This window comes from Sceloporus undulatus, chromosome 2 (genome assembly GCF_019175285.1).
Source record: "Sceloporus undulatus isolate JIND9_A2432 ecotype Alabama chromosome 2, SceUnd_v1.1, whole genome shotgun sequence".
Taxonomy (NCBI): domain Eukaryota; kingdom Metazoa; phylum Chordata; class Lepidosauria; order Squamata; family Phrynosomatidae; genus Sceloporus; species Sceloporus undulatus.
The window spans coordinates 257,220,078-257,244,864 of record NC_056523.1 but is presented as its reverse complement, the minus strand read 5'-3'; the positions used below and the strand labels follow the sequence as shown (position 1 = coordinate 257,244,864).

Below are 24,787 nucleotides of genomic sequence, written 5' to 3'. Positions count from 1 at the left end.
GTCCAGCCCAGAGAGGAGAGAGGATGTGCATAAGCAGGAGAGAGCTTGTCGCTCACGCACAGGAGCATTAAAGCCACAGCCCAGGCAGGCAAAAAGGAAGAGAGAAGGAGAGGAGCTGTAATAGAGCGCCTGGAGCACATGCAAGGCACAGAACAGCATCCAAGAAGACCTGCCAAGTGGGATGCAAAGAGGAGAGAAATAAAAGGGATAGGAAGGCCAGCTTGGTAGGTAGGAGAAGAGAGCCAACTATCAGCCCTCCAGAAGAAAGGTAGCACCTTGGCTACTATGACAGGCAAAAACTGAAGCAGAGTGATCAGTTTTATTTTCCTCAGGTATGTCTCTTCTGCCTCTTTTTCCAAAATCATCTATACATTATAGATGCATGTTGCATAACAAACAAGACATAAGTGGCTGGGATGAATGTGTGAGAGAAACAGCGCTGCCAATTTCCAGGGATTTCCCCAGAGTCCGGGGAATTTAATTAATTTATTTCCGGGGATTATGACTGAATATTCTAGTAAATATTGGGGAATTCCGAGGATTCTGGATTTTGATAAAACATTTGGGGGAATATCTTTGAGGCTTGTTGGCAACACTGGAGAGAAATGCTTGAATCCCATCTTCATATTGGGGAAGGGATCTGAAATAATACAGGATTTGAAATGAAGGCGTGGGAGGAACCAAAGGAATGAGAACAGATTTTGGACTGCAAAGGGATGCTGATGGGAGAGAACTTTATACCTCAGCATCTTTCAACAGAGGCTAGAATCTGTCTCATACCTTACATCTTCCTTCTGGGAGAAATCGAACCATGGCAAATGTTCAAAACCTCTTCATCTTGGGTTTCGTATTCAGAGAGTAATGAAGCAAGAGGTGGAGGGGAGCAGTTTTAAAACAGATAAGTCTATAACATGTTTAGAGTTGGGAAACTTCAGAGATGGGGTCAAATTTGTAAGTTGATTCTCCTGAATCATCATTCTTCTTCAAATAGTGAAAAGAAGAGGTTGACTGAAAATTTGCAGTTGGTGATTTTTATTTTATTCCTTTATTCTTAACAATATATTAAGAGGTACAATATGATATAGCATTTTCTACAAAGTTTGCATGTTTATATCTTTTAAAAATGAAAGTCCATATATTTACATAAATATTCCTTTTAGGTTGTTTTACATATACCTTTCAAGGCTGTTCCGCCAAGTAACCATTATTTTAAGTTTAAATTAAGCTTCATTTTATTTTATTTTTAAAATAGAACATTGGTGCAGATGTTTACATATATGCAGGAAAAAAATTCTTTTTCTATCATTAATTTTAAAGTCCTTTCTGCTTTGTCGTTTACAACATAAACTTGTACTGCATAAGCCAGTTTATAGCATAAATCTATACATGTCTAGACAGTAGGAAGTCTTACTGTGTTCAGTACTGAGATTTTTTTCTAAAAAATAAAAGTAAAGAATGGTGTTATAGGAACAGTCATTCCTTACATTCCATAAAATATACAAGCCGTTGAATTATAAAAGATCATTAACAGTCATGAAGAAAAGACGTGAAGATGTACCAATGTCAAACTTATAACTGTTTCATATAGGAAGAATTATTTACAGTTGTGCATTTGGTTTCAGCTCTCAAAAGGAAGTAACTGTCCTACCATTATTCAACTGAATTTAGACATACTGGCATCTTTTCTTTCTTCATACCCCTGCTTAAGAAAAAGAGCTAGTTAGGTTCCACATGAGTTAGGAATATGATAAGATTTGTAAATACAGTCTTTAGTATGGTTGAGAAGCTCCATATGCTCAGTTCATTAAAAATAAAATAAAATAATCCTCATCATTTATCTAGCATGACTTGATAACTGAAACACAATCATTTTTAGATATGTATTCAGCATCTTTTTACCATGCGGCTCATTTTATGGAACCCTTTCCAATGGTGCAGAAAGGTTATAAAGTACATTTGATATCTGTGACAGTCATTAATACAGAGTGTGAAGTTTTTAGGCACCATTTTAGAAAAGTAGGCCTTTGGCAATTGAGTTAGGTGTGTGGGCTTTTAACTGGGAAAGGCTATTGTAGTGTCTCCTTTGGCAGAAGCATTCTTGTTCCCATTCTCTCTCTGACACACACACACAGAGTCAAAATTGCATAGCACAATCAGAACATAGTCTGTTCAGACCTGCATTCTGTTTCCAGCATTAGCCAGCAAGATATCTTTTTATAGTCACACAGGTAAAGTATGATTGTGATGGACTTCTCCTGTTCTGTGTTTTCGTCATAGGAGGTACACACCTCTTATACACACACATACCTCTTAACAGAACAGGAGAAGCCCATCATTGTCATACATTACCTGTGACCTTAAAAAGATACTTCGCTGCCCAGTGCTGGAAGCAGAATGGGCTTGCATATGTTCCTGTAAGGTAGAGAACCCATGTGAATCTCTCTAGATGTATGCTACATATCTTGACCAAGTGTTTTGTCTTATCTAGTCTTGGTTCTCACCTTGCTTCCTGCACTCAGATATGCAATTACACATTATTTTTTCTAGTCCATGAAAAAATCTGCCCCAGCATCTGGGTCTGGTTGTATATATCCCTGGCATTGCAGTTAAAATGATCAGGTGATAGGTGATGCGGAAATCTTCTACTCAAGATTCTGGAGCGTTGGTGTCCATCTAAAATGGTTATGTTGACTAACAGTGTGGCATGGTGTAAGGCAGCCTCATATGTTCTGATTATGTTAGCCCTCTACTCTCTGCCTCAGCTCTTTGGTTCCCCCCATTAGTGGGCCACATAAGATAAAATCTGCTTCCCACTCGATGAGGCAGTGATCTCTTTCTGTATGATCTCTATAAAGTAACAGTTAAAATAATGATCTGGGAGGGAAAGATTCACCTCAGCATTTTGTGTGTTGATCTCCCCACTCAGAAAAACGGCCATCCTGGCTATTTACATCCTCCCATCCCCAGCATGTGCATATCAATTTGCCAACCTTAAGTATAAACTTCACATATCTGATAATGGACAATGCCAATGGAAGCTTATGTCACAATAAATTTTCTTATCTTTATAGTGTCATGGTCCTCTTTGTTTCTTAAATGTCAAAAATATTTTTTTCTTATTATTTAACGGTGCTAACAGAAAAGTTGTGCATATGGAATTCCATTTAGTTCTTTTTACACAGCTTCATAAAAATAGCATTTGCCCTAGTGTTAAAGAAAAGAAAACTCTGTTTATTTCTATTAGTGTTTTTTTTATATAAAATGTACAAGGAATGCTAGGGCAGTAGTTCAGAATGTATGCGCACAAAGAGTACATCTAACAATCACAACTCCTTTGAGTTTAATGCAGCATGCATGGCTGAAAGAAATAGAGGTTACCCAGCAGGATTGCTTCACAGCTTGTGTCTGAAAAGTGGGCACACTATTAATGACAGCTTGGAAGCCAATTCATTTTTTTAAAAATATTTTTTTTAAAAAAAGAAGACCCTTCACCTACATTAAATCTGTGTATTGCAGTGAATGGTTCCTTACTTGATGTAGGCCCATGCATCTTAAGTTACCTGATGGCGGAGGGAAGAGCAGGATTTTCTCCCAGGAACCAGTACCATATTTCTTTCTTTCTTTGAAATCCTCCAGGGACCAGTAACTGGTGACTCCTGGACCACTACTTTCCATCACACTGATTTGGGCAAGCCTTTAACTAAAAATATCCAGGCACTGTATTTATCCTAAAAGGAATTACTATTTGATCATTTTCTTAGTTTAAAATAATTTATTAAAACTTTTGTAAAGTGGAAAAAGATAAATAATTCCTCTCGCCCTCCCCAACAAACACATAGGCAAGGCAGCATATCATCATTTAAAGGTGGATCTAGGTTTTCTGCTACCTAGTCCAGCTATTAAAATACTTCAGTTACAAGCCAAGAAATATAAAGCATGAATGAATTTTGGAAAAGAAAGACCAGAATCCCTCATTTGAAGCCTTTAACTGGAAGGTCTGTCAGAACATTCTTTACATTCCTTTAGTCAACACAGTAGATATTGAATTAAAGCTACAGGAAGTGAATTTGTGTCAGAGTGACTAGCAAATGCTACAGTGCTAGCTAGCATCCTCTTTCTCTCTCTCTTTTAAAAGATGGATGTACCGTACAGCAGCAGCATTGGTAAAAGCCCATCAATTTTCAGATTGCATACGGTTTTTTCCTCTGCGCTCAGCAGCTCTAACTAAAAATCAATGCCAGGCAGTAATGAGATTCACTGAATTGCATGAGTGTTTCTTTGTTTTTCTTCCTTAAAATGATGTTCAGTCTTGCCATTGGAAAGCCATGATGATAAAAATTGCACTGCGTAATTTTTTAAAAATTGCAGTTCGTCAAATTAGATTTTTATGATCAAATGGCATTAGTTAAGCTATTAAATTTAATTTTATCATTTTTTGAAAGAATACAAACATTTGAAATTTAATTTATTTTAAATATTAAGGTGACTACCACAATTACAGGTTTGTTTGTTTTTAAAAATATAGTTTGCCATTAAAAAAAAAAGACAAAGAAGCCCTATGATGAAGGCATGATGTTTTCTTTTTGTTTATTTAAATATTTACCAATAGCCTTCCAGTTTAAATGGCCCCAGGTATGATCTACAATTTTTTGCCCCCAAAAAAGGTTAACAATTAGATTTAAAATCAAAATATTTTAAAGTAATAAATGGATTGAATTGAGAAAAACATATTTAATCTCCTAAAAATCCCACCATTAATTATAACAAGAGTGGAGAATGTGGGGCTCAGCAGATTATTCTGGTGAGCCCCACATTCCCAACAGCAACTTCCATCAGTCCCTACCAGCATAACCAGTGGTAGAGGACAATGGGAACTACAATATGGTAATACTTGTAGGGCCATACATTCCACATCACTTTTGTAAGAATTCCAGCAGTGTTGATAGAGAGATCAAATGCAATAGCAGTTCAGCTGTTGGCCAGGAAATATTGATGCCACAATAGCATAGCTGTGCATCTGGCCAGAGAGTGCCAGGAGAGGAGACCATTAGGAAGTTTGTGGAAGATATGCTGGTGGCAGCTTTACCATCAGGTAGAATGAGCCGGTCTCCTCAGGTAAGCATTCACTACTGCACTTTAGGACAGGGGACTGAAAGAACAGATAATCTATACCTGTAACTAGAAAAAGGGAGTGCATCTCTATTGGTTTAAGGGATGCCAGATGGCAGGGCTTGACACTGAGTCTCAGGTTTTCTAGGGTCATCTCCAGGCAGGATGTAAGAGTGCTAATTCTTTAGTTTTGTGGGTGAATGGGAAGAATCGGCTCCAGCCAAGAGGAAAGGGCTGTATGCAACTCAGCTAGGAGAGAAGCACCATATTTGCAAGGCTTAATTTATTTCTTGCTGCAACTTGCAAAGACCACCCAAGAAGTCTATTGATTTACTAAGGACCGAAACAGATGGGTAGAAAAAAATGTGGCAGGGCTGCACCAGTGCCATTCACACCAGGGCTGTGGTGACTGCATGCACCCATTCCCGATCCAAGCAACTGCTGTGGTCCTGAACCAGGCTGCAAAAAGGAGTTGATTTTTTTTGCTCCGTTTTGGCCTGGTTCTTTTCTAAAGACACAGCATCGGCACAGTTTCCTGCCATGTTTGGGGCATGCGTCATCTAAACGCTATGCCCAGCACGCAGTGGGAAACCACATGAATTTGCCTCTCTGTTTCGGGCATAAGTTAGTTTTCTCATTGCCTCCCAGTCACTGTGGTGTCAAGGTTCACCCTCCACTCTGCTCTACATTCACTTTCGGGCTAGAAGTAAGTAAGCTGGATTATATGTTATTTATGCGATCTCCATAAGTAAGGGAGAAGGAATAATTTCCTCATTTCACCTTGATCTAGGAACACCCTCTCTCTGTGTCTGAATGAGCAATTGTAGTGAGTATTTAATGCAAAACTCTTAATGACATGATCAGGGCTCTCCTTGGTCTATGGTTTTTGCCTGGAAAAACCAGAGCCTGGGATGATCCTGAACTGTCAGCTTTAATTGGTTCTTTTAGACCTCTGGTGGGATGCTGCCCCTTTCCTGGCCGATTGGGGCCGTGGCAACCTCATGATGCAGCTCTGATTTGGCCTTTGGAGGGCGCAAAAGGAGCCGCAAAAAGCTGCTCCTTTTTGCACTCTCCAAAGGATGCTATAGTTGTGGCGGCATGGCTGTATGACGCCCCTTTGGTGTTGCATCATCTGGACACAGTGCTGGAGGCACGCCATGATGCCGTGCGCCATCTGGAGCAGTGCACAACATCATGGCACCCTGGGGGCAGAGTCAGGGCATGCATCGTTAGGGTGCTGCATCCCGACTCTGCCCACAGGCCGGCCTTTCGGGCCAGTCTATATAGGGCCTTAGTACAATTAGACAGTACAATTGGCCATGTTTTGTGCTGTATTTATTTATTTGATTTATATCCCACTTTTCTCCCAAATGGGACTCCAGGTTGGTGAACAAGCCTAACTTAAAAACTGACTTTTAATTATTTAATTATTTACATTTTCAAAACTGATATACATGTTCTTTCTCCTTTAAACTGATTTTGATTATGAAGACAGTTGATCTAGTGATCTGATGTCATCATATTTCTGGAAAACATTGCAAGGCTGGATTTACAGTGTAAGAATGTTCTTGGCCTAGGTGTTCCTACATGCTCAGGATTCCCAAAGACAGAGAGTTGCTTTTGTTCAGCTTACACTAGTTTGCCCACTGTATCCATTTCTGGAGAGGGATAGCAGTCACATATGCCTTAGAATGGATTGCTTTAACATGCTATATAGGGTGCTACTTTTGATGGCAGTTCAAAAACTTCAGCCAGGACAAAAATTCTGGTGCAATAGCCCAGTGAAATGAAGAACATCAGTCCATTATTGTATCAGCATGACGTGTAGGGATTCAGTTTTAGGAGAGAGACATTGGGAGCTCTGGAGTACAGATTATTCATATGAGCAGTGTATATGTGGGAAATTATGGCTTGTGCTCCACTGCTATACAGGTTACGCTTCTCTGATATAAAAGTCATTTTTTCACTTCTCATTTCATCTCTCATCAGCAGCTTCATGCCCCTGACCAAATCAACCCCAGATTATTGCCTCCAATGAAAATTTCAATATTTTGGGCCATCCCAGTGGCCTGGATGTGTACTCTGTTAACTACACTGGACCCAAATTGTAAAGGGCTATTGGGCCATAAGTAGTTTCCTGAATAGTGCTAAGACTGAAAAAACAATCTGTATAGGCAGTGCTCACTATAGTCACATCCTAAGAACCCATCATAAGAACTTAAGAAAAGACATGCTAGATCAGACCTAACGCCTATCTAGTCCAATATTCTGCTCGCATATTGGCTAATTGGTAGCCTATGGGAAGCATAAAAGAAGGACATGAGTGTAGCAGCTTCCTCCATCTCTTCGACTCCAGAAACCAAATGTACAGAAGCACACTGTCTCTTTTTGCAGCAATAACATATGGACATTTTGAGTAGTAGTCACTGATGGCCCTATTCTTCATGAATTTATTGAACTCACCTTTAAAGACATTCACATTGGAAGTCCTCACTACTTCCTATGGCAATGAGTTCCACAGATTAATTATTAGCTTTGTGAAGTGCTTCTTAATCACCCACCTTCCAGCATCAGCAGATGACCCTGAGTTCTAGTACAGTTGGTCTTCCATATCCACAGATTCTTTATCCATGCATTCAACCATTCCTAGCTTGAAGACAGACAGACAGACAGACAGACAGACAGACAGACAGACAGACAGACTGACAGATCCTATGGGAGAGGTGAGATAGAAATAAATTAGCATCATCATCATCATCATATAAATTCCAAAAAGCAAAGCTTGATTTTGCCATTTTATATGAGGGACACCATTTTACTAAATCACTACCGTATATATATTGAGACTTTAGGAGAAGGAATAAAGATAGGAAGAATGAATATCAACAATCTAAAATATATGGATGACACCAAACTACTAGCAGAAACATGGAACATTTACTAAGGAAGGTCAAATAAGAAAGTGCAAAGGCAGGCTTATTGCTGAACATAAATAAAACAAAAATAATGACCACAGAGGAAATACATAGACAATGTAAGCTAGAAAATGAGGATTAACCTAGACAATGAGGATATTGAAATACTTAAAGATTTCATAACTTAGATCAAATATTAATCAGAAGAGAGACTCCAGTCAAGAAGTAAGAAGACTAGGAATGGGAAGGGCAGTTATGAAAGAACTAGGTAAGATTCTAAAAATAGACAACTGAGCAGTAAAGTTAGAATCATCCACGCTATTGCATTCCCCATCATCATGTACAGATGTGAGAGTTGGACAGTGGAGAAAGCAGATTAGAAGAAAATCAATTCATTTGAGATGTGGTGCTTGAGAAGAGTGTTGAGGATATTGTAGACAGCCAAAAAGAAAAACCAATGGGTCCTTGAACAGACCAGACCTGAACTCTCCCTGGAAGTCAAGATGATCAAATTGAGGCTGTCATAAGTTGACCAAAGCATGAGAAGGCATCTTTGAAAAGATAATAATGCTAGGAAAGATAGAAAGTAGAGGAAGGAAAGAAAGACCACATACCAGATGGATGGAAAGGTAGAAGGAGAAGGAGAGGAAAACCACATGCCAGATGGATGGACACAATCAGAGGTCATGGGCCTGAATCTACAAGACCTAAGCAAAGCAGTGGAGGATAGGGGTCTTGTCTTGTCTCATTCACAGGGGAACAATGAGCCTGGGTCAACTCGAGGGCAATTAACAACAACAAAGTTCTCAACAATGGAGAATGTGTTTACAGCTCTGAAAATTGTTCAAGAGCACCAATGTATACTTTGTCTGTTCACAAATACATTTGTAAATGCAAGAACACATGCAGCTTCCTATTAAATAGATCCCTTTTTCTTGTTAAAATACCATGCACTGTAAAATATACCAGTACTTTATTTTAAAGAGTTCAGGCTTTGATGCTGTGTCTTAACTGCTGGTAGGAATAGTTCTTTCTCTGTGATTCAGTCTTAGCTCAGCTGAAATACAAAGCATCTGAACAGAGTGTTCTCTGGCTGCTGAGGCCTTCAAAATAACAGAAGTAATGACTGCTCATTGAATGTATGCCAGTCACTTTGCCTAATCAGAAGCACAGCCTTGTAATCAATGAATGATGGATTGCTTGGGCTCTGGCTCCCCATTTGTAAATGAAAGCACAATGTAAAGCTCCCCTGGTTCTGTACACTGCTTCTCTCCATATTTACTGAGTAATTCTGTTGCATATTTCATACAGTCTTAATAGATTGTCACGCTCTCCAACAGTCCTGATTAATCCTCTGTCCTTCTATTTTTAAGCTGCTTTTAAAGTGTTCCACTTTCTCTCTCTTCCTCCCACTCAGTTTACATTGGTTGCTACCGAGTTCAAAGAGCAAAGATAATTTCTACGTAATTAACTCAGAGCGGGAGGGGGGAAGATGACAGAGGGGTCAGTATCTTGCCCTTTCCTGTAGACTCAGGCAAAATCAAACTACTCCATCCACTTCTAGCTAGTATCTCCTTCATCATTAATTAATTTTGCCATCTTGACCACTCTTTGTTGTTGCTTGGCCACATGTGTTCCACTTTTTATGTGTGAAAAGTTGGAGGGTATGGAATTTCCTCAGTAGATCAAGAGCTTTAGAAAGCTATTTCTTTGGATGACAACTCCCAGGATCCACCCCAGCCAGCACTGGGGATTCTGGGAGTTGTAATTAAAAAAATAGGTAATTTCCCCAAATTCTGGCTATCCTCTAATTTGCAATCTTCTGACTATGCATTTCAGTGGAAGCCTTCCTAACTCCTCCTTAAAAACATTGTGAAGGCCAATGAACATTGCACAGATTGTCTTACATAAATACTAACTACAGGAACGGTTGTTTCCATTCTAGGGAACAGAAAGCAGGGAGTTCTTCCTGCTACAGCTGTGGCAAAATTTGCCTCACATAAGCCGATATTTGCTTTTCAGTGGCTGCTCCTATTGGCAACAATGGACATTTCCTTTGGATCGCAAATAGAAGCTTTGCAAAGCCTGTGTTCTGTCTTGTTCTGGTGAAAACTGTAATAGGGAGGGAAACTGCCTCTCCCCATTTTCTATGGTGCGACAGGGAGAGTTCACCTTGCAGGATCTACATTGTTATTTTATTAGTAATGTTGTGATCCATAAACTGATGCATGATGCAAAAAGCATGCATTAGATGAAAAAGTTCTGGAATCTCAGCCCAGAATGTTGATTTGAACAGCAGAACTGATTATTGCTCACAGACCTTGCACATTAAAATCTACTAGGAGCTACAATCTACAACCACTAGGTTTTTCTAAACTGCATCATAATGTTTCTGCTGCAATTGCTAGACAGTCGAGAGTGAGAAATCCATACCAATCTATTGCAAGTTGCCCGGATATCAATCCGGATCTACTGTCTGTTCCTCCTGTTCTTTGGTCCCAACACTACTATTCACATAATAGAAATATTGTACTGTATGTCTATTGTATTCATACAATTCATGCAAAGTAAATGCATCACAATTAGTTTGATCCAACAGAAGCGAAATTCACAAGGTCTTACGGTACCTTATTGCAATTGTTGAATTTTGCTCTGATTGTTCAGTGTTCCTTGTAATTCTTTGGTCTGTGAACACTTCTACTTCTGAGAACTGCAAGAGACCATCAGAAAAGCAATTATAAAGCAATCATGGCACACTATGGGCCTTGAATGATCAATGTTAAATATGAAGAATCAGAAGGTGCTACAGGGAAAGCTTCTGTTTTACTTTGGGCATCTTTGCAAGTCTGTAAGTGGTTTTGTACTCCTGGTCTCAAGTAATGCCAAGCATTAGATACATGGGTATGTATTTGAAATTGAGATTTAAGTTAGTAACATTGAGTAACATGTTCCATTACAATTTTGGGGTGGCCCTAAGTGCACTTCAAGAGAGTTCTAATGTTGGAGGTGGAAAGGTGTATGATGACACTGACCCAAACTTTTTGTAATAGCATTGTTTTATCCTGCAGCAAATTTCCATCTACATGTCGAGACTACTTAATGAAGATCCTAAAATCTAAGAGCAAGAGCTGGTCTGACTAAGCTGCACAACCTGCATTTTAAAAACAAGGCATAATTGATGCAACGAGGCTGTGAGAACGTGTGTTCTTTTAAACTGTTTCGTAGTACAAATTCCATTAGGATTCCACAGGAATTTCAAGTAGCCTAGCTATCAAACTAGAATGATCCCATAACTTTAAAATTGCTCCAATATGGACAACATATCTTACCCCACTCTACATGAAATCATCCCCAGATTTCTACAGCACTACAACCTATTCCTCATTTTAGGAATTTAGGCCCAGAGGACCTGTCCGTGGGGAACCTTGTTGCAAAGTCTGCAGTGGTGAGAACCACTCAGCCTTTCAGAAGTTGTTGAACTGCAGCTCTCAGCTTTCCTTACCATATGTAATCTAGGTTGGTAAGTAGTTGCAGGCCAACAGCATCTGGAGTGCGCCACAATTCTCATCTGCCACTGAAGGCAATGCTTTGGCAATAGATTAATGGTGACAGAACTTTCTGGAAGTATATGGCTGATCTTCATGGAGGATCCTTCTTGCTCCTCCTCCCTTGAGTGTAACTCTTCTCTGCTAACAGAGAGGCATTTCACCTCTGTGGTTAGTCTTTCAGAAAGAGTCTGGGTTTTTTGGAGCAGACCTTATGAAAGAAGCTATTTTGTTCATCAGAAAAGAGAGAGCCATCTTTGATCAGAAAAAGAACTCCGTGGTGATTTTTCCTTTCTCTTCAATTAAATCTGGCATCTTGTGTTCCACAGCTAAATTTGGTGCAACTTGGCTAGCTCTCTAGGACTGTACTTAAAACGATTTGAAAAAGCATTTTTGCATTATTAATTGTCCTGATGGAAATTCTGCTTAAATATGCAGCTTCTTGGGAAGATAGAAAATGGTAAGAGATGCAAAGAGAGACAAATCCTCACATACCTACATATTCACACAGCAAAAACTATGCTTTTTGCTTATTGTTTTCTAAATCCTCAGAATGAGCATGTGTCAATCTACAATGCCAAGAATGTAAAGTGCACTTACCCCCCACCCCACCCTTTCCTCTTGAACAGTAAGAAGTTCTAGCAGTGCAGCACTTACTCGGGCTGGGTTCTTTTTGGAAGGAAATCAATGGATGATGTTTATTGGCATTTTTCAAAATATTGCATAGCCTACAGCTGTCCTAATTTAATAGAGACAGTCCCAATTAATCCTATGTCATCTCACTTCTTCTCTCCTCCTCCCACTTTCCCCTTTTGTCCTCAGCTTAGGTTGCTGCAAACTGCGTCTAAAGCCCGAAGTAGTTTTCACTTAATTAATTTAGCCAAGGGAAAGGAGTGTCTGCAATCTTGGCCCTCCCTGTAGACTCAGGCAAAAGAAAACTCTAGATTGTGTATTCTTCTTCATGAATACATTTTACTGTCTCAGCCTCACTCTGATGTTGCTTGGCCACACATGTCCTGGTTTTCAACTGTGAAATGTTGGAGGGTATGACATGTTGTTGTTGCTGCTGCTGTTGTTGTGTGCCTTCAAGCCATTTCCGATTTATGGTGACACTAACGATGCTGGACCTCTGATTATTACACTGTCACTTATTTATTACAATTACACAAGTGCCAGAAAAACTCAACCCATCTTGACAGCAATAATCCTCTGCCACACTTCCAGGGAGATAGCAAAAAGTTGAAGAGGCCAAACCAAGCTCCCCATATCCCTTCCTTTGTGTCCCAACATATTAGCCTGATGAAGATGCTAGTGAGCTTCAAAATCTGGCATATTGCATTTTGTGCCTTTAGCTGGCCTCAGTGTGGTGTGTAGTTTGGATTTTGTTTTACTTTGCTATGTAGCCAGTACATCTGTGCTTGAATATGACATTAGCTTAGCAGTTTGGGACACAGATGGCTTCCCAAAAAGAAAGAAAGAAAGAAAGAAAGAAAGAAAGAAAGAAAGAAATAGAATTCATAAGTCTGAAGATATGTAGTACACGTGACACTGATAACCATCAAAGGCCATGGAATCAAAGAATGCATTTATCCCATCTTTTCAGAGAGTTTGCAATGCTTTATTGATAGATTATACACTTAAATCAACAAATTGCTCCCACAATAATTGAGGGGAATTTTTTTAGAAAAAAAAACCTAACCAAATTTCTTATAAAACAGTAGGTGGTCATTTTCTCTTTTATCAGTAAGAACATCTAACCTTTGATGATTTCTGCTATTACGTTACATGTGGATTTTTCAGAACGTCATTTCATGTGCTTCTCAGTTCAGAAATATAGCTCTCTGTAGGTTTATTTATGATAGTTCAATCAATAGATCAATTAATCAAGGATTAAAACATCTATATTAAATCAATTCAGATGCCTATAACGGGACCACATTCCTAATTTGCAGTCATAAAAACAATACAGCTAATAAACATTAGCCCACAAACATTTCATGGCTGATGTTGGGCAGATATATTAGGGCTCATTAGACACATAAAATAGCACTGAAAATATCTGTGTATTTTTCACAGTCTAGACTTTTCTAGACTCATTATTCTCAGCTGATGTGCAGAAGACATTTTTATGTTGTTTTCCTTGGCCAGCTACTAGAGCTGAGAAGAAATAAGCCCTAGAAGGAGCATTTTTGGCATGAAATAGAAACTTTGGTGGAACCTAAACTGTTTACTGAAGACTTAAAAGAGCATATTGTTTTTAGTACCTGTTTGCCTTTCTTTGGAAACTCACTTAGCTGCTGTTGCAGTATTTAATAAGACATTAGTTAACATAGTAATGTCACACAAATCAAATCAGAGAGTCACATAGGTGAGGACTAAGGGCAAAGTAACGAGTGAAGTCAATTCCTATGTTGCCTCACTCTGAATAAGCTAAGCTTGTATCTCTGGTAGTGCCAACACAGCTTAGTCTGACTGGATACATGATAACATCATTGTTGGTAGCATAAAGACTGAAGAAAAAAACAATGGGCTCCCAAAAGGCCATGACCCCGATCCGGCCTTTTGAGGGTGCAAAAAGGAGCTGCAAAAAGCGGTCCTTCGGTGGTGTGTCATATGGACGCAGCGCCGGAGGAGCAGCATGATGCTACGCGCCATGTGGAGCGGTGTGAGGCATCAGGGCGCTCTGGGGGTAGAGTCGGGCATGTGTCATGAGGACACTACTCCCTGAGTCCTCCCCAATGCCAGTCTTAATGGCCGGTGTGTACAGGGCCTGAGTCAGAGTTTGCAGCTAACTGGGAGCTGTGTGAGGATTTGAAATTCTTCTTTACCAGAATGCCAGCAGCAGGGAATAGAAACTATTTAAATATATACAGGAGGTGTGTGTGTGTGAGAGAGAGGGAGACTTGTGTCATTTTCTTCTTTTACAGTGGGAAGGTTTGGCGAAAGGAGTCACCTCTCCCCACACTGCTTAGACTCAGCATGGCATGTACAACACCAGGGACAAAATTATCTCAAAGAATATCCTGATTTCCCCCCACAGTTGACTATTCTCAGCTTTTTCAAAGACTGATTATGTTTCAAAGACATGTTTCCCTCCTTCCTAGAAACCTGCAGTCCTAAAAGAGGAACATATTAATTTCTGGAAAAAACAGCTTGCTCAGTAACTGTAATTAAACATTTCATTAGAGCAAGGTTCTTTAATCATTACACATACTCATTTAGGAGACTTTTATATTACAGTGCTTTTTTAACTTGTCTGCCAGATTTAGATGTTAAAGCAGCTCCGTCATCCCTGAGTGGAAGAGCTGATACAGTGGGCCCTTGGTATCTGCTGTGGTTTCTTTCCAGGCCCCTCTGTGGATACCAAAATCTATGGGTGCTTGAAAATACTGGAAGAGCTGTTTGCTAATCAATGATGCAATAGAAAGGGAGCTGTGAAGTTTCCCCCACTTTTTTTTAAGGGAGGGGACTGTCATAGATCCTTTCTTGACCTTTCAGGTCCCAGACTAATTTGCCAGCGGAAGCCCCCCCCCTCCCACCTTATAGTCCCTGCCCACATGCATAGGAGCTAGTTTAAGCATGCGTTTCTGAGTCAACATGTATAAGTTTGCACTGAAAGAACAATCAGTTAATTAATTATTAATGGAATCCTACTATCAGTCTTCTTTAGAGTAGATCCACTGACTCATTTGGATCTCCCTATGTTGATTTATAATTGCTCTAACTGGCCTAGCAGGAATCTGCAGAAGAAACTGGGACACATCCCAAGCTGCTCATTGGATGAAGGGTTGATTTATAAAAAGGCTTTGAGAATATATATAGCCCAAAATGCATTGGACCATTTATCAATAAATTAACCATCCAATCAGTATCTTGAGATGTGTCTCCATTTTCCTCTGCTGGTTTCATTGGATACCCACGAGTTTCTGTTTCCTAGTAGGATTCTGGTCTGTGAGTGCTAATTTCTTACTTATATTCACATATACAGTATTTGTATGTGAATAAAAGTGTGTGTTTACATGTAAATAAAATCATACAGTGATAATAGTTATTCATGTTTGTGGTGCAACAGGTGCCATATTCAAAAAGGTGAGGAAAAGAAGGAAAAATGTGTTCTTGTAAGATGGCATATACTATCTCTGGTTTTAAAAAGCTTTAAAAAGCTAAGAACAATTTTTAGTCAACTAAAAGTATTTTTAATCAGTTAATGTAATCAGTTATTTGACAAAATGTTTTGGTCTTGTCTCAAGTGTACTAAAAAGGTATGTAAGCGTTTACAAATTTATATTTAAAATGTGCTGGTATTTCCTAGTAGATGTGGTTTCTCTTTGGGGTTCCACAGTCTGTAGTAGATGTGGTACTGCTATGCTTTCAAATAAGGCAGTTTCATTTGTGATGTGCATTTTAAAACATGACATAGGAAATTAATGATCTCTTTGAGATGGTTGCTATGAGGGTATATCACACTTGCAAAAATCACAGGATGAAAGAGGCGTTGACAGGCAATTGTTCTCATTATCTAGCTGCTAGACAATGAAGTTGTTTCACTGTTGGAATGGAAGTAGTAGGTCCATAGGTATCTTCTTTTAAGGCAAAAATAGATCCCTTGGAAGATACAGGTGAACAAAAACAGTCAATAAAATGTAGACAGTATATAAACATAAAAATGATGTACACTTTGCAAGTCCCCTACAGCATTGCAAAATGCAATTAGACTTGGGAAATGACCTATTGGACTTAGAAAAAGACTAATCCTTTCCCCACAAGAATGGTGTATATCTGTTGTAGCTGGTTTTGGCAGGAAATGTATGGTCTCTTCTGTCATATTATTTTATTTAAATCATGATGACTGCAATTAATTTATTAATCCTTGCAGATTAATCCGTGCTCTTTCTAATCCACATTCTTGACTAACAGCTGTCGCATAGATTTAGTCAGCTCCTCCCCCCCTTTTTTTTTTAAGGAAATTTTCCTTTTAAATTGCCTCTGGTTCTGTAGGCTGCCTACTTTCTCTTTCTCTACTATACCTTTCTTATATACTCCCTGGTAATTTTCTCAACCCATACATCTTTAACATACTCTTGGGAGTTCACACTTCCAACAGATATGAGAAACTCCAAGGCCATTCCTGTTTGTCTATATTGTATTAAGCAGTGGTCCCATTCAAATGACCCAGTTTTGCACTGTATTGGATTTTACTATCCATTTTGCTTTGCAGAATATTTTACCAAGCTTTACTGAAGATTAATAAAAGTGCTGTTTTGTCATATGGAAAGCAAATAGAGGAATTTCCTTTCCACATCTCCTTGCCATTTATTCATTTTAATATTTATTTCCTGTCTTATATCACAAGATCTCATGGTGGCTTACAAATAAAATATAAACAGACTGAAATAATTTAAAGTAATAAAACTAGTTTAAATAGACTAAAATATATGAAACATGCAAACAGTCTAACACATGTTAAAAGGTTAAAACAGTTTAAAACTCTGCATAGCCATTTTAGAGTAAATTATTTAGCCCCAAAAGCTTGAATAGACAACTGTATTTTTTACTTCGTGCAAAAATGCAGCCAGTATTTGTCTCAACCAGGCCTTCAACAGGTGTGCTACAGCTGAGAAGGCCCTCATCCAAGTCCTTACATAGTGCGTTGATCTCACCAGTGGCACACAGACGAATCCCCCTGCAGAAGATGTCAGTGTTCAGGCAGGCACAGATAGGCTGTTTAGGGAACTCAATACTGTAAACTTTTGGTTCTGTGAATTTACTCTGTATGCCATGTCTTCAGGTCTCACCAAACCCTCCAACGTTGCACAGATGACAACCAGAACATATGTGGCCAAGTAACATCAGTGTGTGATCAAGATGGTAAAAGTTATTCTTGAGGAAGAACATACCAGCTAGGAGAGACTGCAGCAGTTTGCATCACTAGAGGGTGGGGACTGTATCAGGTGACACCATAAGGGGGGGGTGACACCACTGCTCCTCAAACACCTGCCTTTTGGCAGAAACGGGCTGTGGCATTCATCTGCTTCTCTTTAAAATGCTTTAAAAGATAGTGGGAGTGGGGTGAAGCTCAGTGGGAGAGGCCCCAGAATTTGTTTAAAATTCAAATTTCAAAATTTAAATTTAAAATGAAAAATTGATTTTTTTATTCTTTTAAAATTTTCTTTAAAACATCACATTTTAACCATGTCTTCACTATGTATATGTAAATACATTTAGGTTGTGCATACGATATTATAATTTGATGGTATAATTTTAATTTTGCTACTTGTTTATGTCACAACTATGAGCATTACATTCAGTGGTATATGGGAATTACGATTTAGAGGTAATCTTAGCAAAAAAGCATTGTTAAAAAATCTGTATGATGTGAAACATGAGGAGGTCAATGGGGAGAGGGTGAAATCATAAGTTCCCGCACCAGGATGCCACTGCTGGGAAGGGCAAGATTCTGCCCCTTTCTCCTGTTAACTGAGTGCAAGCTACTCTTACCCTTTGTATTCACTCTGTAGCAAATGAAGTATGCTGAGAACTAACTGAATTCAGGTAAAACTAATTATAGAATGTAAGCATGTGCAGTCAGCTGCAAGTTTCAGTTCCTTCATTTTATTTGCATGCCCCATCCTATTACTGATGCACATGGGTACATGGATAAAACAGCAGTCTGAAATCCCTTTGATAGCAGTGGCTGTGACAGTAGTGGCTGGGCAGAGCAGTTGAGGAAGGAGCAAGATAATAATAATAATAATAATAATAAATATAAGACGTTTATTTAAGACCGCTATTCCGCAATGATCATAGCGGTGTACAGTAAAAAATTGAAATACAATACAAAAACAATGTGACAGTTAAAGGAGGGAGAAGTCTCTTCCTTCAGGCAGTCCCTGTGTTGCTGGGTATGCCTGATCGCTCCCTCTGAGGCCGAGGTGACAGTTAAGGAGGGAGGGGCCTCTCCTTCAGGCAGTCCCTGATGTTGCTGGGTCTGCCTAGCGCTCCCCTGATGAGGGAAATGCTTTAGACCTCAGTCACATGTAGCACATGCCCAGATCAGGGGCAAAAGTGTGTGTGATAAGGTCTTAGGACTCTGGATACACAGAAAGAGGAAAATTTCTTTTTGACCAAAAAGGTGAAAAGATACTGGTGAAAGAGGCTATTCAGAGACGGCAGATTGTATTTGTCTGCCATTTCCATCACTTTCTGAGTCTAGAAAAAAGGTGCAACAGCTAACGTAGGACAACAGAATTCTGATTGCAGTATGGCCATATCTATTTTTGTGGTGTTTCATTAATGCACACGTTTACATTAGTATAACAGTGCATGCACAGAAGTCTTGATAGCACCATGCATATAAGCCTGTCAATTCTGTTATGGCGTCTAATCAATGCACACGAATGCTCACCAGCTGTTTTCCCCAGTGCTTTCTTATATTAGCATCAGTAATGCAAGATGGGAAAATAATCGAATGGTACTGAAAACTGCAGCCAAATGCACATTTCCAGTATACTGTTTGCTTTAAAAAAAAAAAAAAATCAGAAATAAAAATATCCTAAAAATACAATTTTTGTGATGTATCCAGTCCATGTCCAAGGCTAAGTAATTAACAACTCCAAAATTTTGCTCACATCTCTGATAACACAGTTTCAAGAATCCTGTTACAGTCAGAGCCACCATAACATCCCTTTCCATTGCATGTATTTAAAGCTCTTATGTAAGGCAAGATTAATTACATATAGATGGTTGCCTAAGAGAAAAAGCTTAGTGCAGCATTGTAAACCCCTTATTTATAAGCCATTCCTGGATTTCAGCAAACGTGAGGCTGTGTTTTGTCTTAAACAACTATCATAAATTCTATTAGAACATATTTGAAAGTAGGATAATCATACTGCAGACCAATACATGTCTGCTTAGAGGTAAATTGAACTGAGTTTTCAAAAGGGATCTATTTTCAGGTACATAAGAAGGAACAGTGAGTATACCATCACAGACACACGCTATACAACTGCCCACATGTGTCAATAAACGGCGTTAAGTACCAGGCACAGACACAAATTATACTGCTTTTCCTTTTCCAGATTTGTCTGGTTTTACAAAATTTGCTATCAAACGTATTGTATTATCATCTTGCTAACCCCAATTCCCATAAAGATATAAATGCAATCTGTTTTTGTAAAAAGTATCTATTTCTATTTCTCTCCATCTGGAATTTGGTTTTCCTCTTTTCCTACTACATTCCAGATGGATAGGCTCAATCAAAGAAGCCTGATTCTGCAAGACTTGATGACAGTGTGGCTTGGAGGTCTCTCATTTACAGGGTTGCCATAAACTGAAGTTGACTTGACTGTATTTAACAACAAAATCTGTTTGTGTGATAGCTATTGGAGGTGCTATATACAGCAATACAATTTCACTGGACCAAGCATATTTAGTCACTGTTTCTAAGAATGATGTTTTAATGAGTCTGGGAGGAGAAATTAGAAAGCAAGAAAGCATATAGCACAACTGAAAAGATCACAGAGAAGGTTTTTATGCCCAGTGGAAATGAGCTTGCTTGCTTATTTTCTCTGGGCCAGAGTAAGATGTGGATGAAGAAGCAGAGTGGAATTGGGAAGAGGAGCAGTAGCTCCAGGGTGATTTTGTTAATAGGTCTCTTGACATCAGCCAGCTCTGCCCTGGACAGTCCTAGAATCAGACTGTCATTTTACAAACAACCCATGCTATAACTATACTGTTGTATTCCTGTTAGCCCTAATCTCCCACTGTATAATATTTGATGCTTCATAATCATAAGGCAGTAATCACACAGCAAGAAGACAGCTATGCTACTGCTGTATGTCATACAAAAAATGTGCTGTGTCATTATTGCTTTAGGGTTATGAAGTTTAAAAATATTGTACAGTGGTAGATTAGAGCTACCAGGAGTACAACAGTATAGTTATAGCAAGGGTTTGTAAATCATTCAAATATTTCTACAGAACATAAACAGTACAGACATTAATGAAAGGCCAATAATTGTTTAAGAAAGCATTGTTTCCTGTGAATTCTGTCTTTATCAGACTTTAACATTCAGACAAAATCTAGCATTCTCTGTGTAGTTTGGCCAATAATAATCTCTTTTATTTCATATTGGTTCTGAAATCAGGCAATCATAGTGATTGAAATTACAATACACACATGCTTTGGAAAGAAATTTGGTAATCTGAAGTTGAGATGAAATCGGCTTTATCATCACTAGCATTCAAGTTGTGAAATAACACACCATTTTATTCTATTTTTTCTGACTCTGAATTTCTTTTGAACAGTTTCCCCAACAAATTGTTAATGCTAATATTTTCTCTCCATAGGTTTTCTTTCCTTGTTGACCACCACATATCTTGAAAAATATGCCTGAACAAAGCAATGATTACAGGGTAGTGGTATTTGGAGCAGGAGGAGTTGGCAAAAGTTCACTGGTCCTGAGGTTTGTTAAAGGAACTTTCAGGGACAGTTACATCCCTACAATTGAAGACACCTACAGGCAGGTGATCAGCTGTGATAAGAGCATATGTACTTTGCAGATTACTGACACAACAGGCAGCCATCAATTTCCTGCCATGCAGCGTTTATCTATTTCCAAAGGACATGCATTCATTTTGGTCTATTCTGTCACAAGCCGACAGTCCTTGGAGGAACTCAAACCTATCTACGAACAGATATGTCAGATCAAAGGGGATATAGACAGCATTCCTATCATGCTGGTGGGAAACAAGAATGATGAGGACCACAACCGAGAGGTGCAGACCAGTGATGGTGAAGCCATGGCCAAAAAGTGGAAGTGTGCCTTTATGGAGACCTCTGCCAAGACAAACCACAATGTGAAGGAGTTGTTCCAGGAGCTGCTGAATTTGGAGAAACGTCGGACTGTGAGTTTACAGATTGATGGCAAAAAAAGTAAGCAGCAGAAAAGAAAAGAGAAGCTGAAGGGCAAGTGTATTGTCATGTGAAAGCAGCAACCTTGGAGAATCATCAAGACTCATTCTCCTGAGTGGACAGGTTTCATGCCTATATACACCAAGGGGAAAGTATGTGAGACTACTTTATTAATAACTGTTTTGAAAGAAATATAGTACAATCTAACAACATGGAGTAAATGTACTAAGGCCCTTTCAAAATGTCATCCTTTTATAAATTAGCCATTCATGACAAGAATAGTTCCAAAGAACCAACAATACCTAATTTTAATGTTATAAAAAATAAAACATCCATAATTAATAGCTCCCATCAGGATCATTACCATCATGTAAGGAACAACAGTTAGTCCTTTAAAGATTTATGCTTGTGCTATGTGTATAATTATGGAAATGCTTTAGACCTCAGTCACATGTAGCACATGCCCAGATCAGGGGCAAAAGTGTGTGTGATAAGGTCTTAGGACTCTGGATACACAGAGAGAGGAAAATTTCTTTTTGACCAAAAAGGTGAAAAGAGCAGGCCAAATTCCACCAATACTTAACATGTTATCAGTTTGTTTTGATTTCTCTCTTATAATACTCATGACAGTCTGTTACATAATGGGTTTATAGTTTATATGGATATCTGCAAAATTACTGTTAGGAATTGTAAAACAACATAATTTCATTTTTAACCCCAGAGACTCATAGGCTAGTTGAAATGCAGTGACTCTACCCTGTACTCCAGCAGAATGTCATGAGAAATTGGCATAAGTGCCAACAGAAAGGGATGTCCAAAAGCAGACAGCTCTCTTGGCACAGACTCCCAAAAAGGATGGGAACAGGATATGTTTTGAATCTGTTGACTTTTGACATGGACACCATACTTCTAAAGTCCATTATTTTCCCTGTTATAGCTGCAGCACAAACAGGACACTATGAAGGTTAGCACACTCTTTTTAAAGCACCTTATCCCTGATGGGATAGTGTGTTTAAATTTACAAATGGGTTTTATCATATTCACCTGTGGCCAGGAGAATGCAGCCTATATACAGCCTGGATGCCACCAAATGCAGTCCATATATATCCTGGATGCCAGCCAGGCTTATTCTGTGGCTTTTCAAAAACAGGCTTTTGCCATTCTTGGAAAGCTGCAGAATAAGCCCAGCTAGCATCCGGGCTGTATGCAGGCTGCATTAGCCTGGCCATGGTAAATACGATAAAACCCACTTGTAAATTTAAACACACCTCTATCCCATCAGGGATAAGGTGCTTTAAAAAGAGTGTGCTAATCTCCTAGGCCAGCTGGTGTAGATAATACCCATGTCGAGATGTCGAGTGAGAGAAAGGAAGAGACACCATCTCCACTCACCCTGGAAAAGAAATTGATATGGTGGTGATGGTGCTGTAAGCAGTGGTAGCTGGTCGCTTCCATTTTAGCAGGGCAGTGAATCCAGGTTTTACTCCAAGCAGCTGACCCAGTCCCAAAAGTAGATCAGAACCTTTGAATTTCCTTTAAATTTCAGGCTAAAACCTGGAGTTGATTCATCAGTCCAAATACATGGGAGCCACCAGCCATCACTGGCCATAGCTGATCAATAATCCTAACTCTGTCAGGATTATTTTGCCATTTAAATTTACTCTTTCCCTGGATCTCTCCCACCCAGACAAAAACATGTGACACAAACATTCTAAACAACTTCTTCATATATGTTTTTTACCATGAAGGGGTAAAATAGGATGGGCTTGTGTGACTTCAGGGCAGGCAGTCTATTGGCATAGAGTGGCCTGCACATCTTCAATGGACTTGTGAAATCTTTGTGCAATAAAGCACACTTAAATTCCAGTACATAAATCACAATAGATTTTTGTTGTTATCACTAAAAGCTAAAGTGAAAAGAGAATAAACTCTTTAGAAAGAAAGGATATTAACCGATTGACAAGTGTGTTTATCAAAAGTCTGAAAAATGTTTGTAAAAAACCAACAACTCCAGCAAGCATGTTACATTGAAAATGTCATCAAAGAGCTGGTTAAATGCATCCTTTGCTTTTGAATACACATTGCTCACAAATACATGAATGCTGTGAGCTCTTTCATCTCAGCAACCCTTTGCATGAAGACACAGACTTTGCAACAAAGCAAGTGCTTGCACTTTAAGGCCAGAGTTCCTTCCAAGTTTCCTTCCATCTTCCAGTCAGAACGGGAAACATTTCCCATGTCCTGGATGGGACAGCCTTAATAAAGTCAGATGTTCTAAGAGTGAAGACAGAAACCTGTTGCAGATGTCTGACCCAGACAGAACCAATGTGTGTGGGGAGGGAGTGGACCCAGGCTCCATGACACTTATTGTTCATACAGTTTTATGTGAGTAGACTCTTTCCTGGTGTTAGATAAACAGTTTGAGATAGGGGCACTTGCTGTAATACTGCTGCCTGCTTCTCCCAGCATATGTATTCACCCTAGACTGAACATGTGGAGAGGAATAATGATATAGTTTAATGAGTGGTAGAGTTTGGGTTCAACTGGGGTGTAGTACAGCCAAGCTAGGACAGCTGAAACCTTGCATTATATGATTAGTATGGCTATGTTACTTCTTGAACTTCCCTCCCTAGTAAGTGAAGAGGGAAACACATTTTCCCCAGCAACAATACAAAGCATTTGGGGTGGCTTTGTCTCTTGAGGTGGCAAGACTTATTAACTTTACAAAATATCTACTCCTGGTAGAAATGAAACCTGCTAGAAATTGCTTTAGATCACCACAGCCACTTGTGAACTTTCCATGGGAGTGCATAGAGGACAGAAGAGAGACTGTCCCACTAAAGGCCTGATAACAAACACTATTGGTTTCAATGAAATTTATTGCATTGGCTTTGCTCCCATGATAGATGCGGGATGTAACTTTAAGAAAGCAGATCTTAGCTCATTTTCCTGTCACCAGGGAGTATGCAGCCCATTTGCAACCCAGGCTTCTCTGGGCTCCTCCTGCATCTTTTCAACAATGGTATTTTCCCATTCTTGAAAAGATGGAGCAGAAGCCTGGGTTGCAAGAGGATTGTGTACTCTCCAGCGATGGGGAAATGTGATAAGATCAACCTTCTTAAAGTTACATCCCACATCTATCACAGGATCAAAGCCAATGGGATAAACTCTAATATCTGTTCATTGCACTGAAAATCATTTCTTTCATGTGATGGCAAAGGGTGACTTGCATGTTAGTGGGGTGGTGAATTCACTCTGGGTTTTAGACTGAATTGTAAATGTTTAAGGTTGTGAACCTATTTGAGG

At 39.2% G+C, this 24,787-nt stretch overlaps 1 protein-coding gene across 1 annotated transcript; it reads left to right on the top strand.

Moving 5' to 3' along the window:
• DIRAS2 (DIRAS family GTPase 2) lies at positions 1-23,373 on the top strand. The gene is made up of 2 exons (XM_042453210.1): positions 1-332; positions 20,917-23,373. The coding sequence occupies exon 2, from the start codon at positions 20,956-20,958 to the stop codon at positions 21,553-21,555; it is 600 nt and encodes a 199-aa protein (XP_042309144.1). The 5' UTR covers positions 1-332; positions 20,917-20,955; the 3' UTR covers positions 21,556-23,373.
• Positions 23,374-24,787: the final 1,414 nt, after the last annotated feature.

Excerpts from the sequence above, each read along its gene's own strand:
- DIRAS2 (XM_042453210.1), top strand. The coding sequence starts at position 20,956 with ATGCCTGAACAAAGCAATGATTACAGGGTAGTGGTATTTGGAGCAGGA.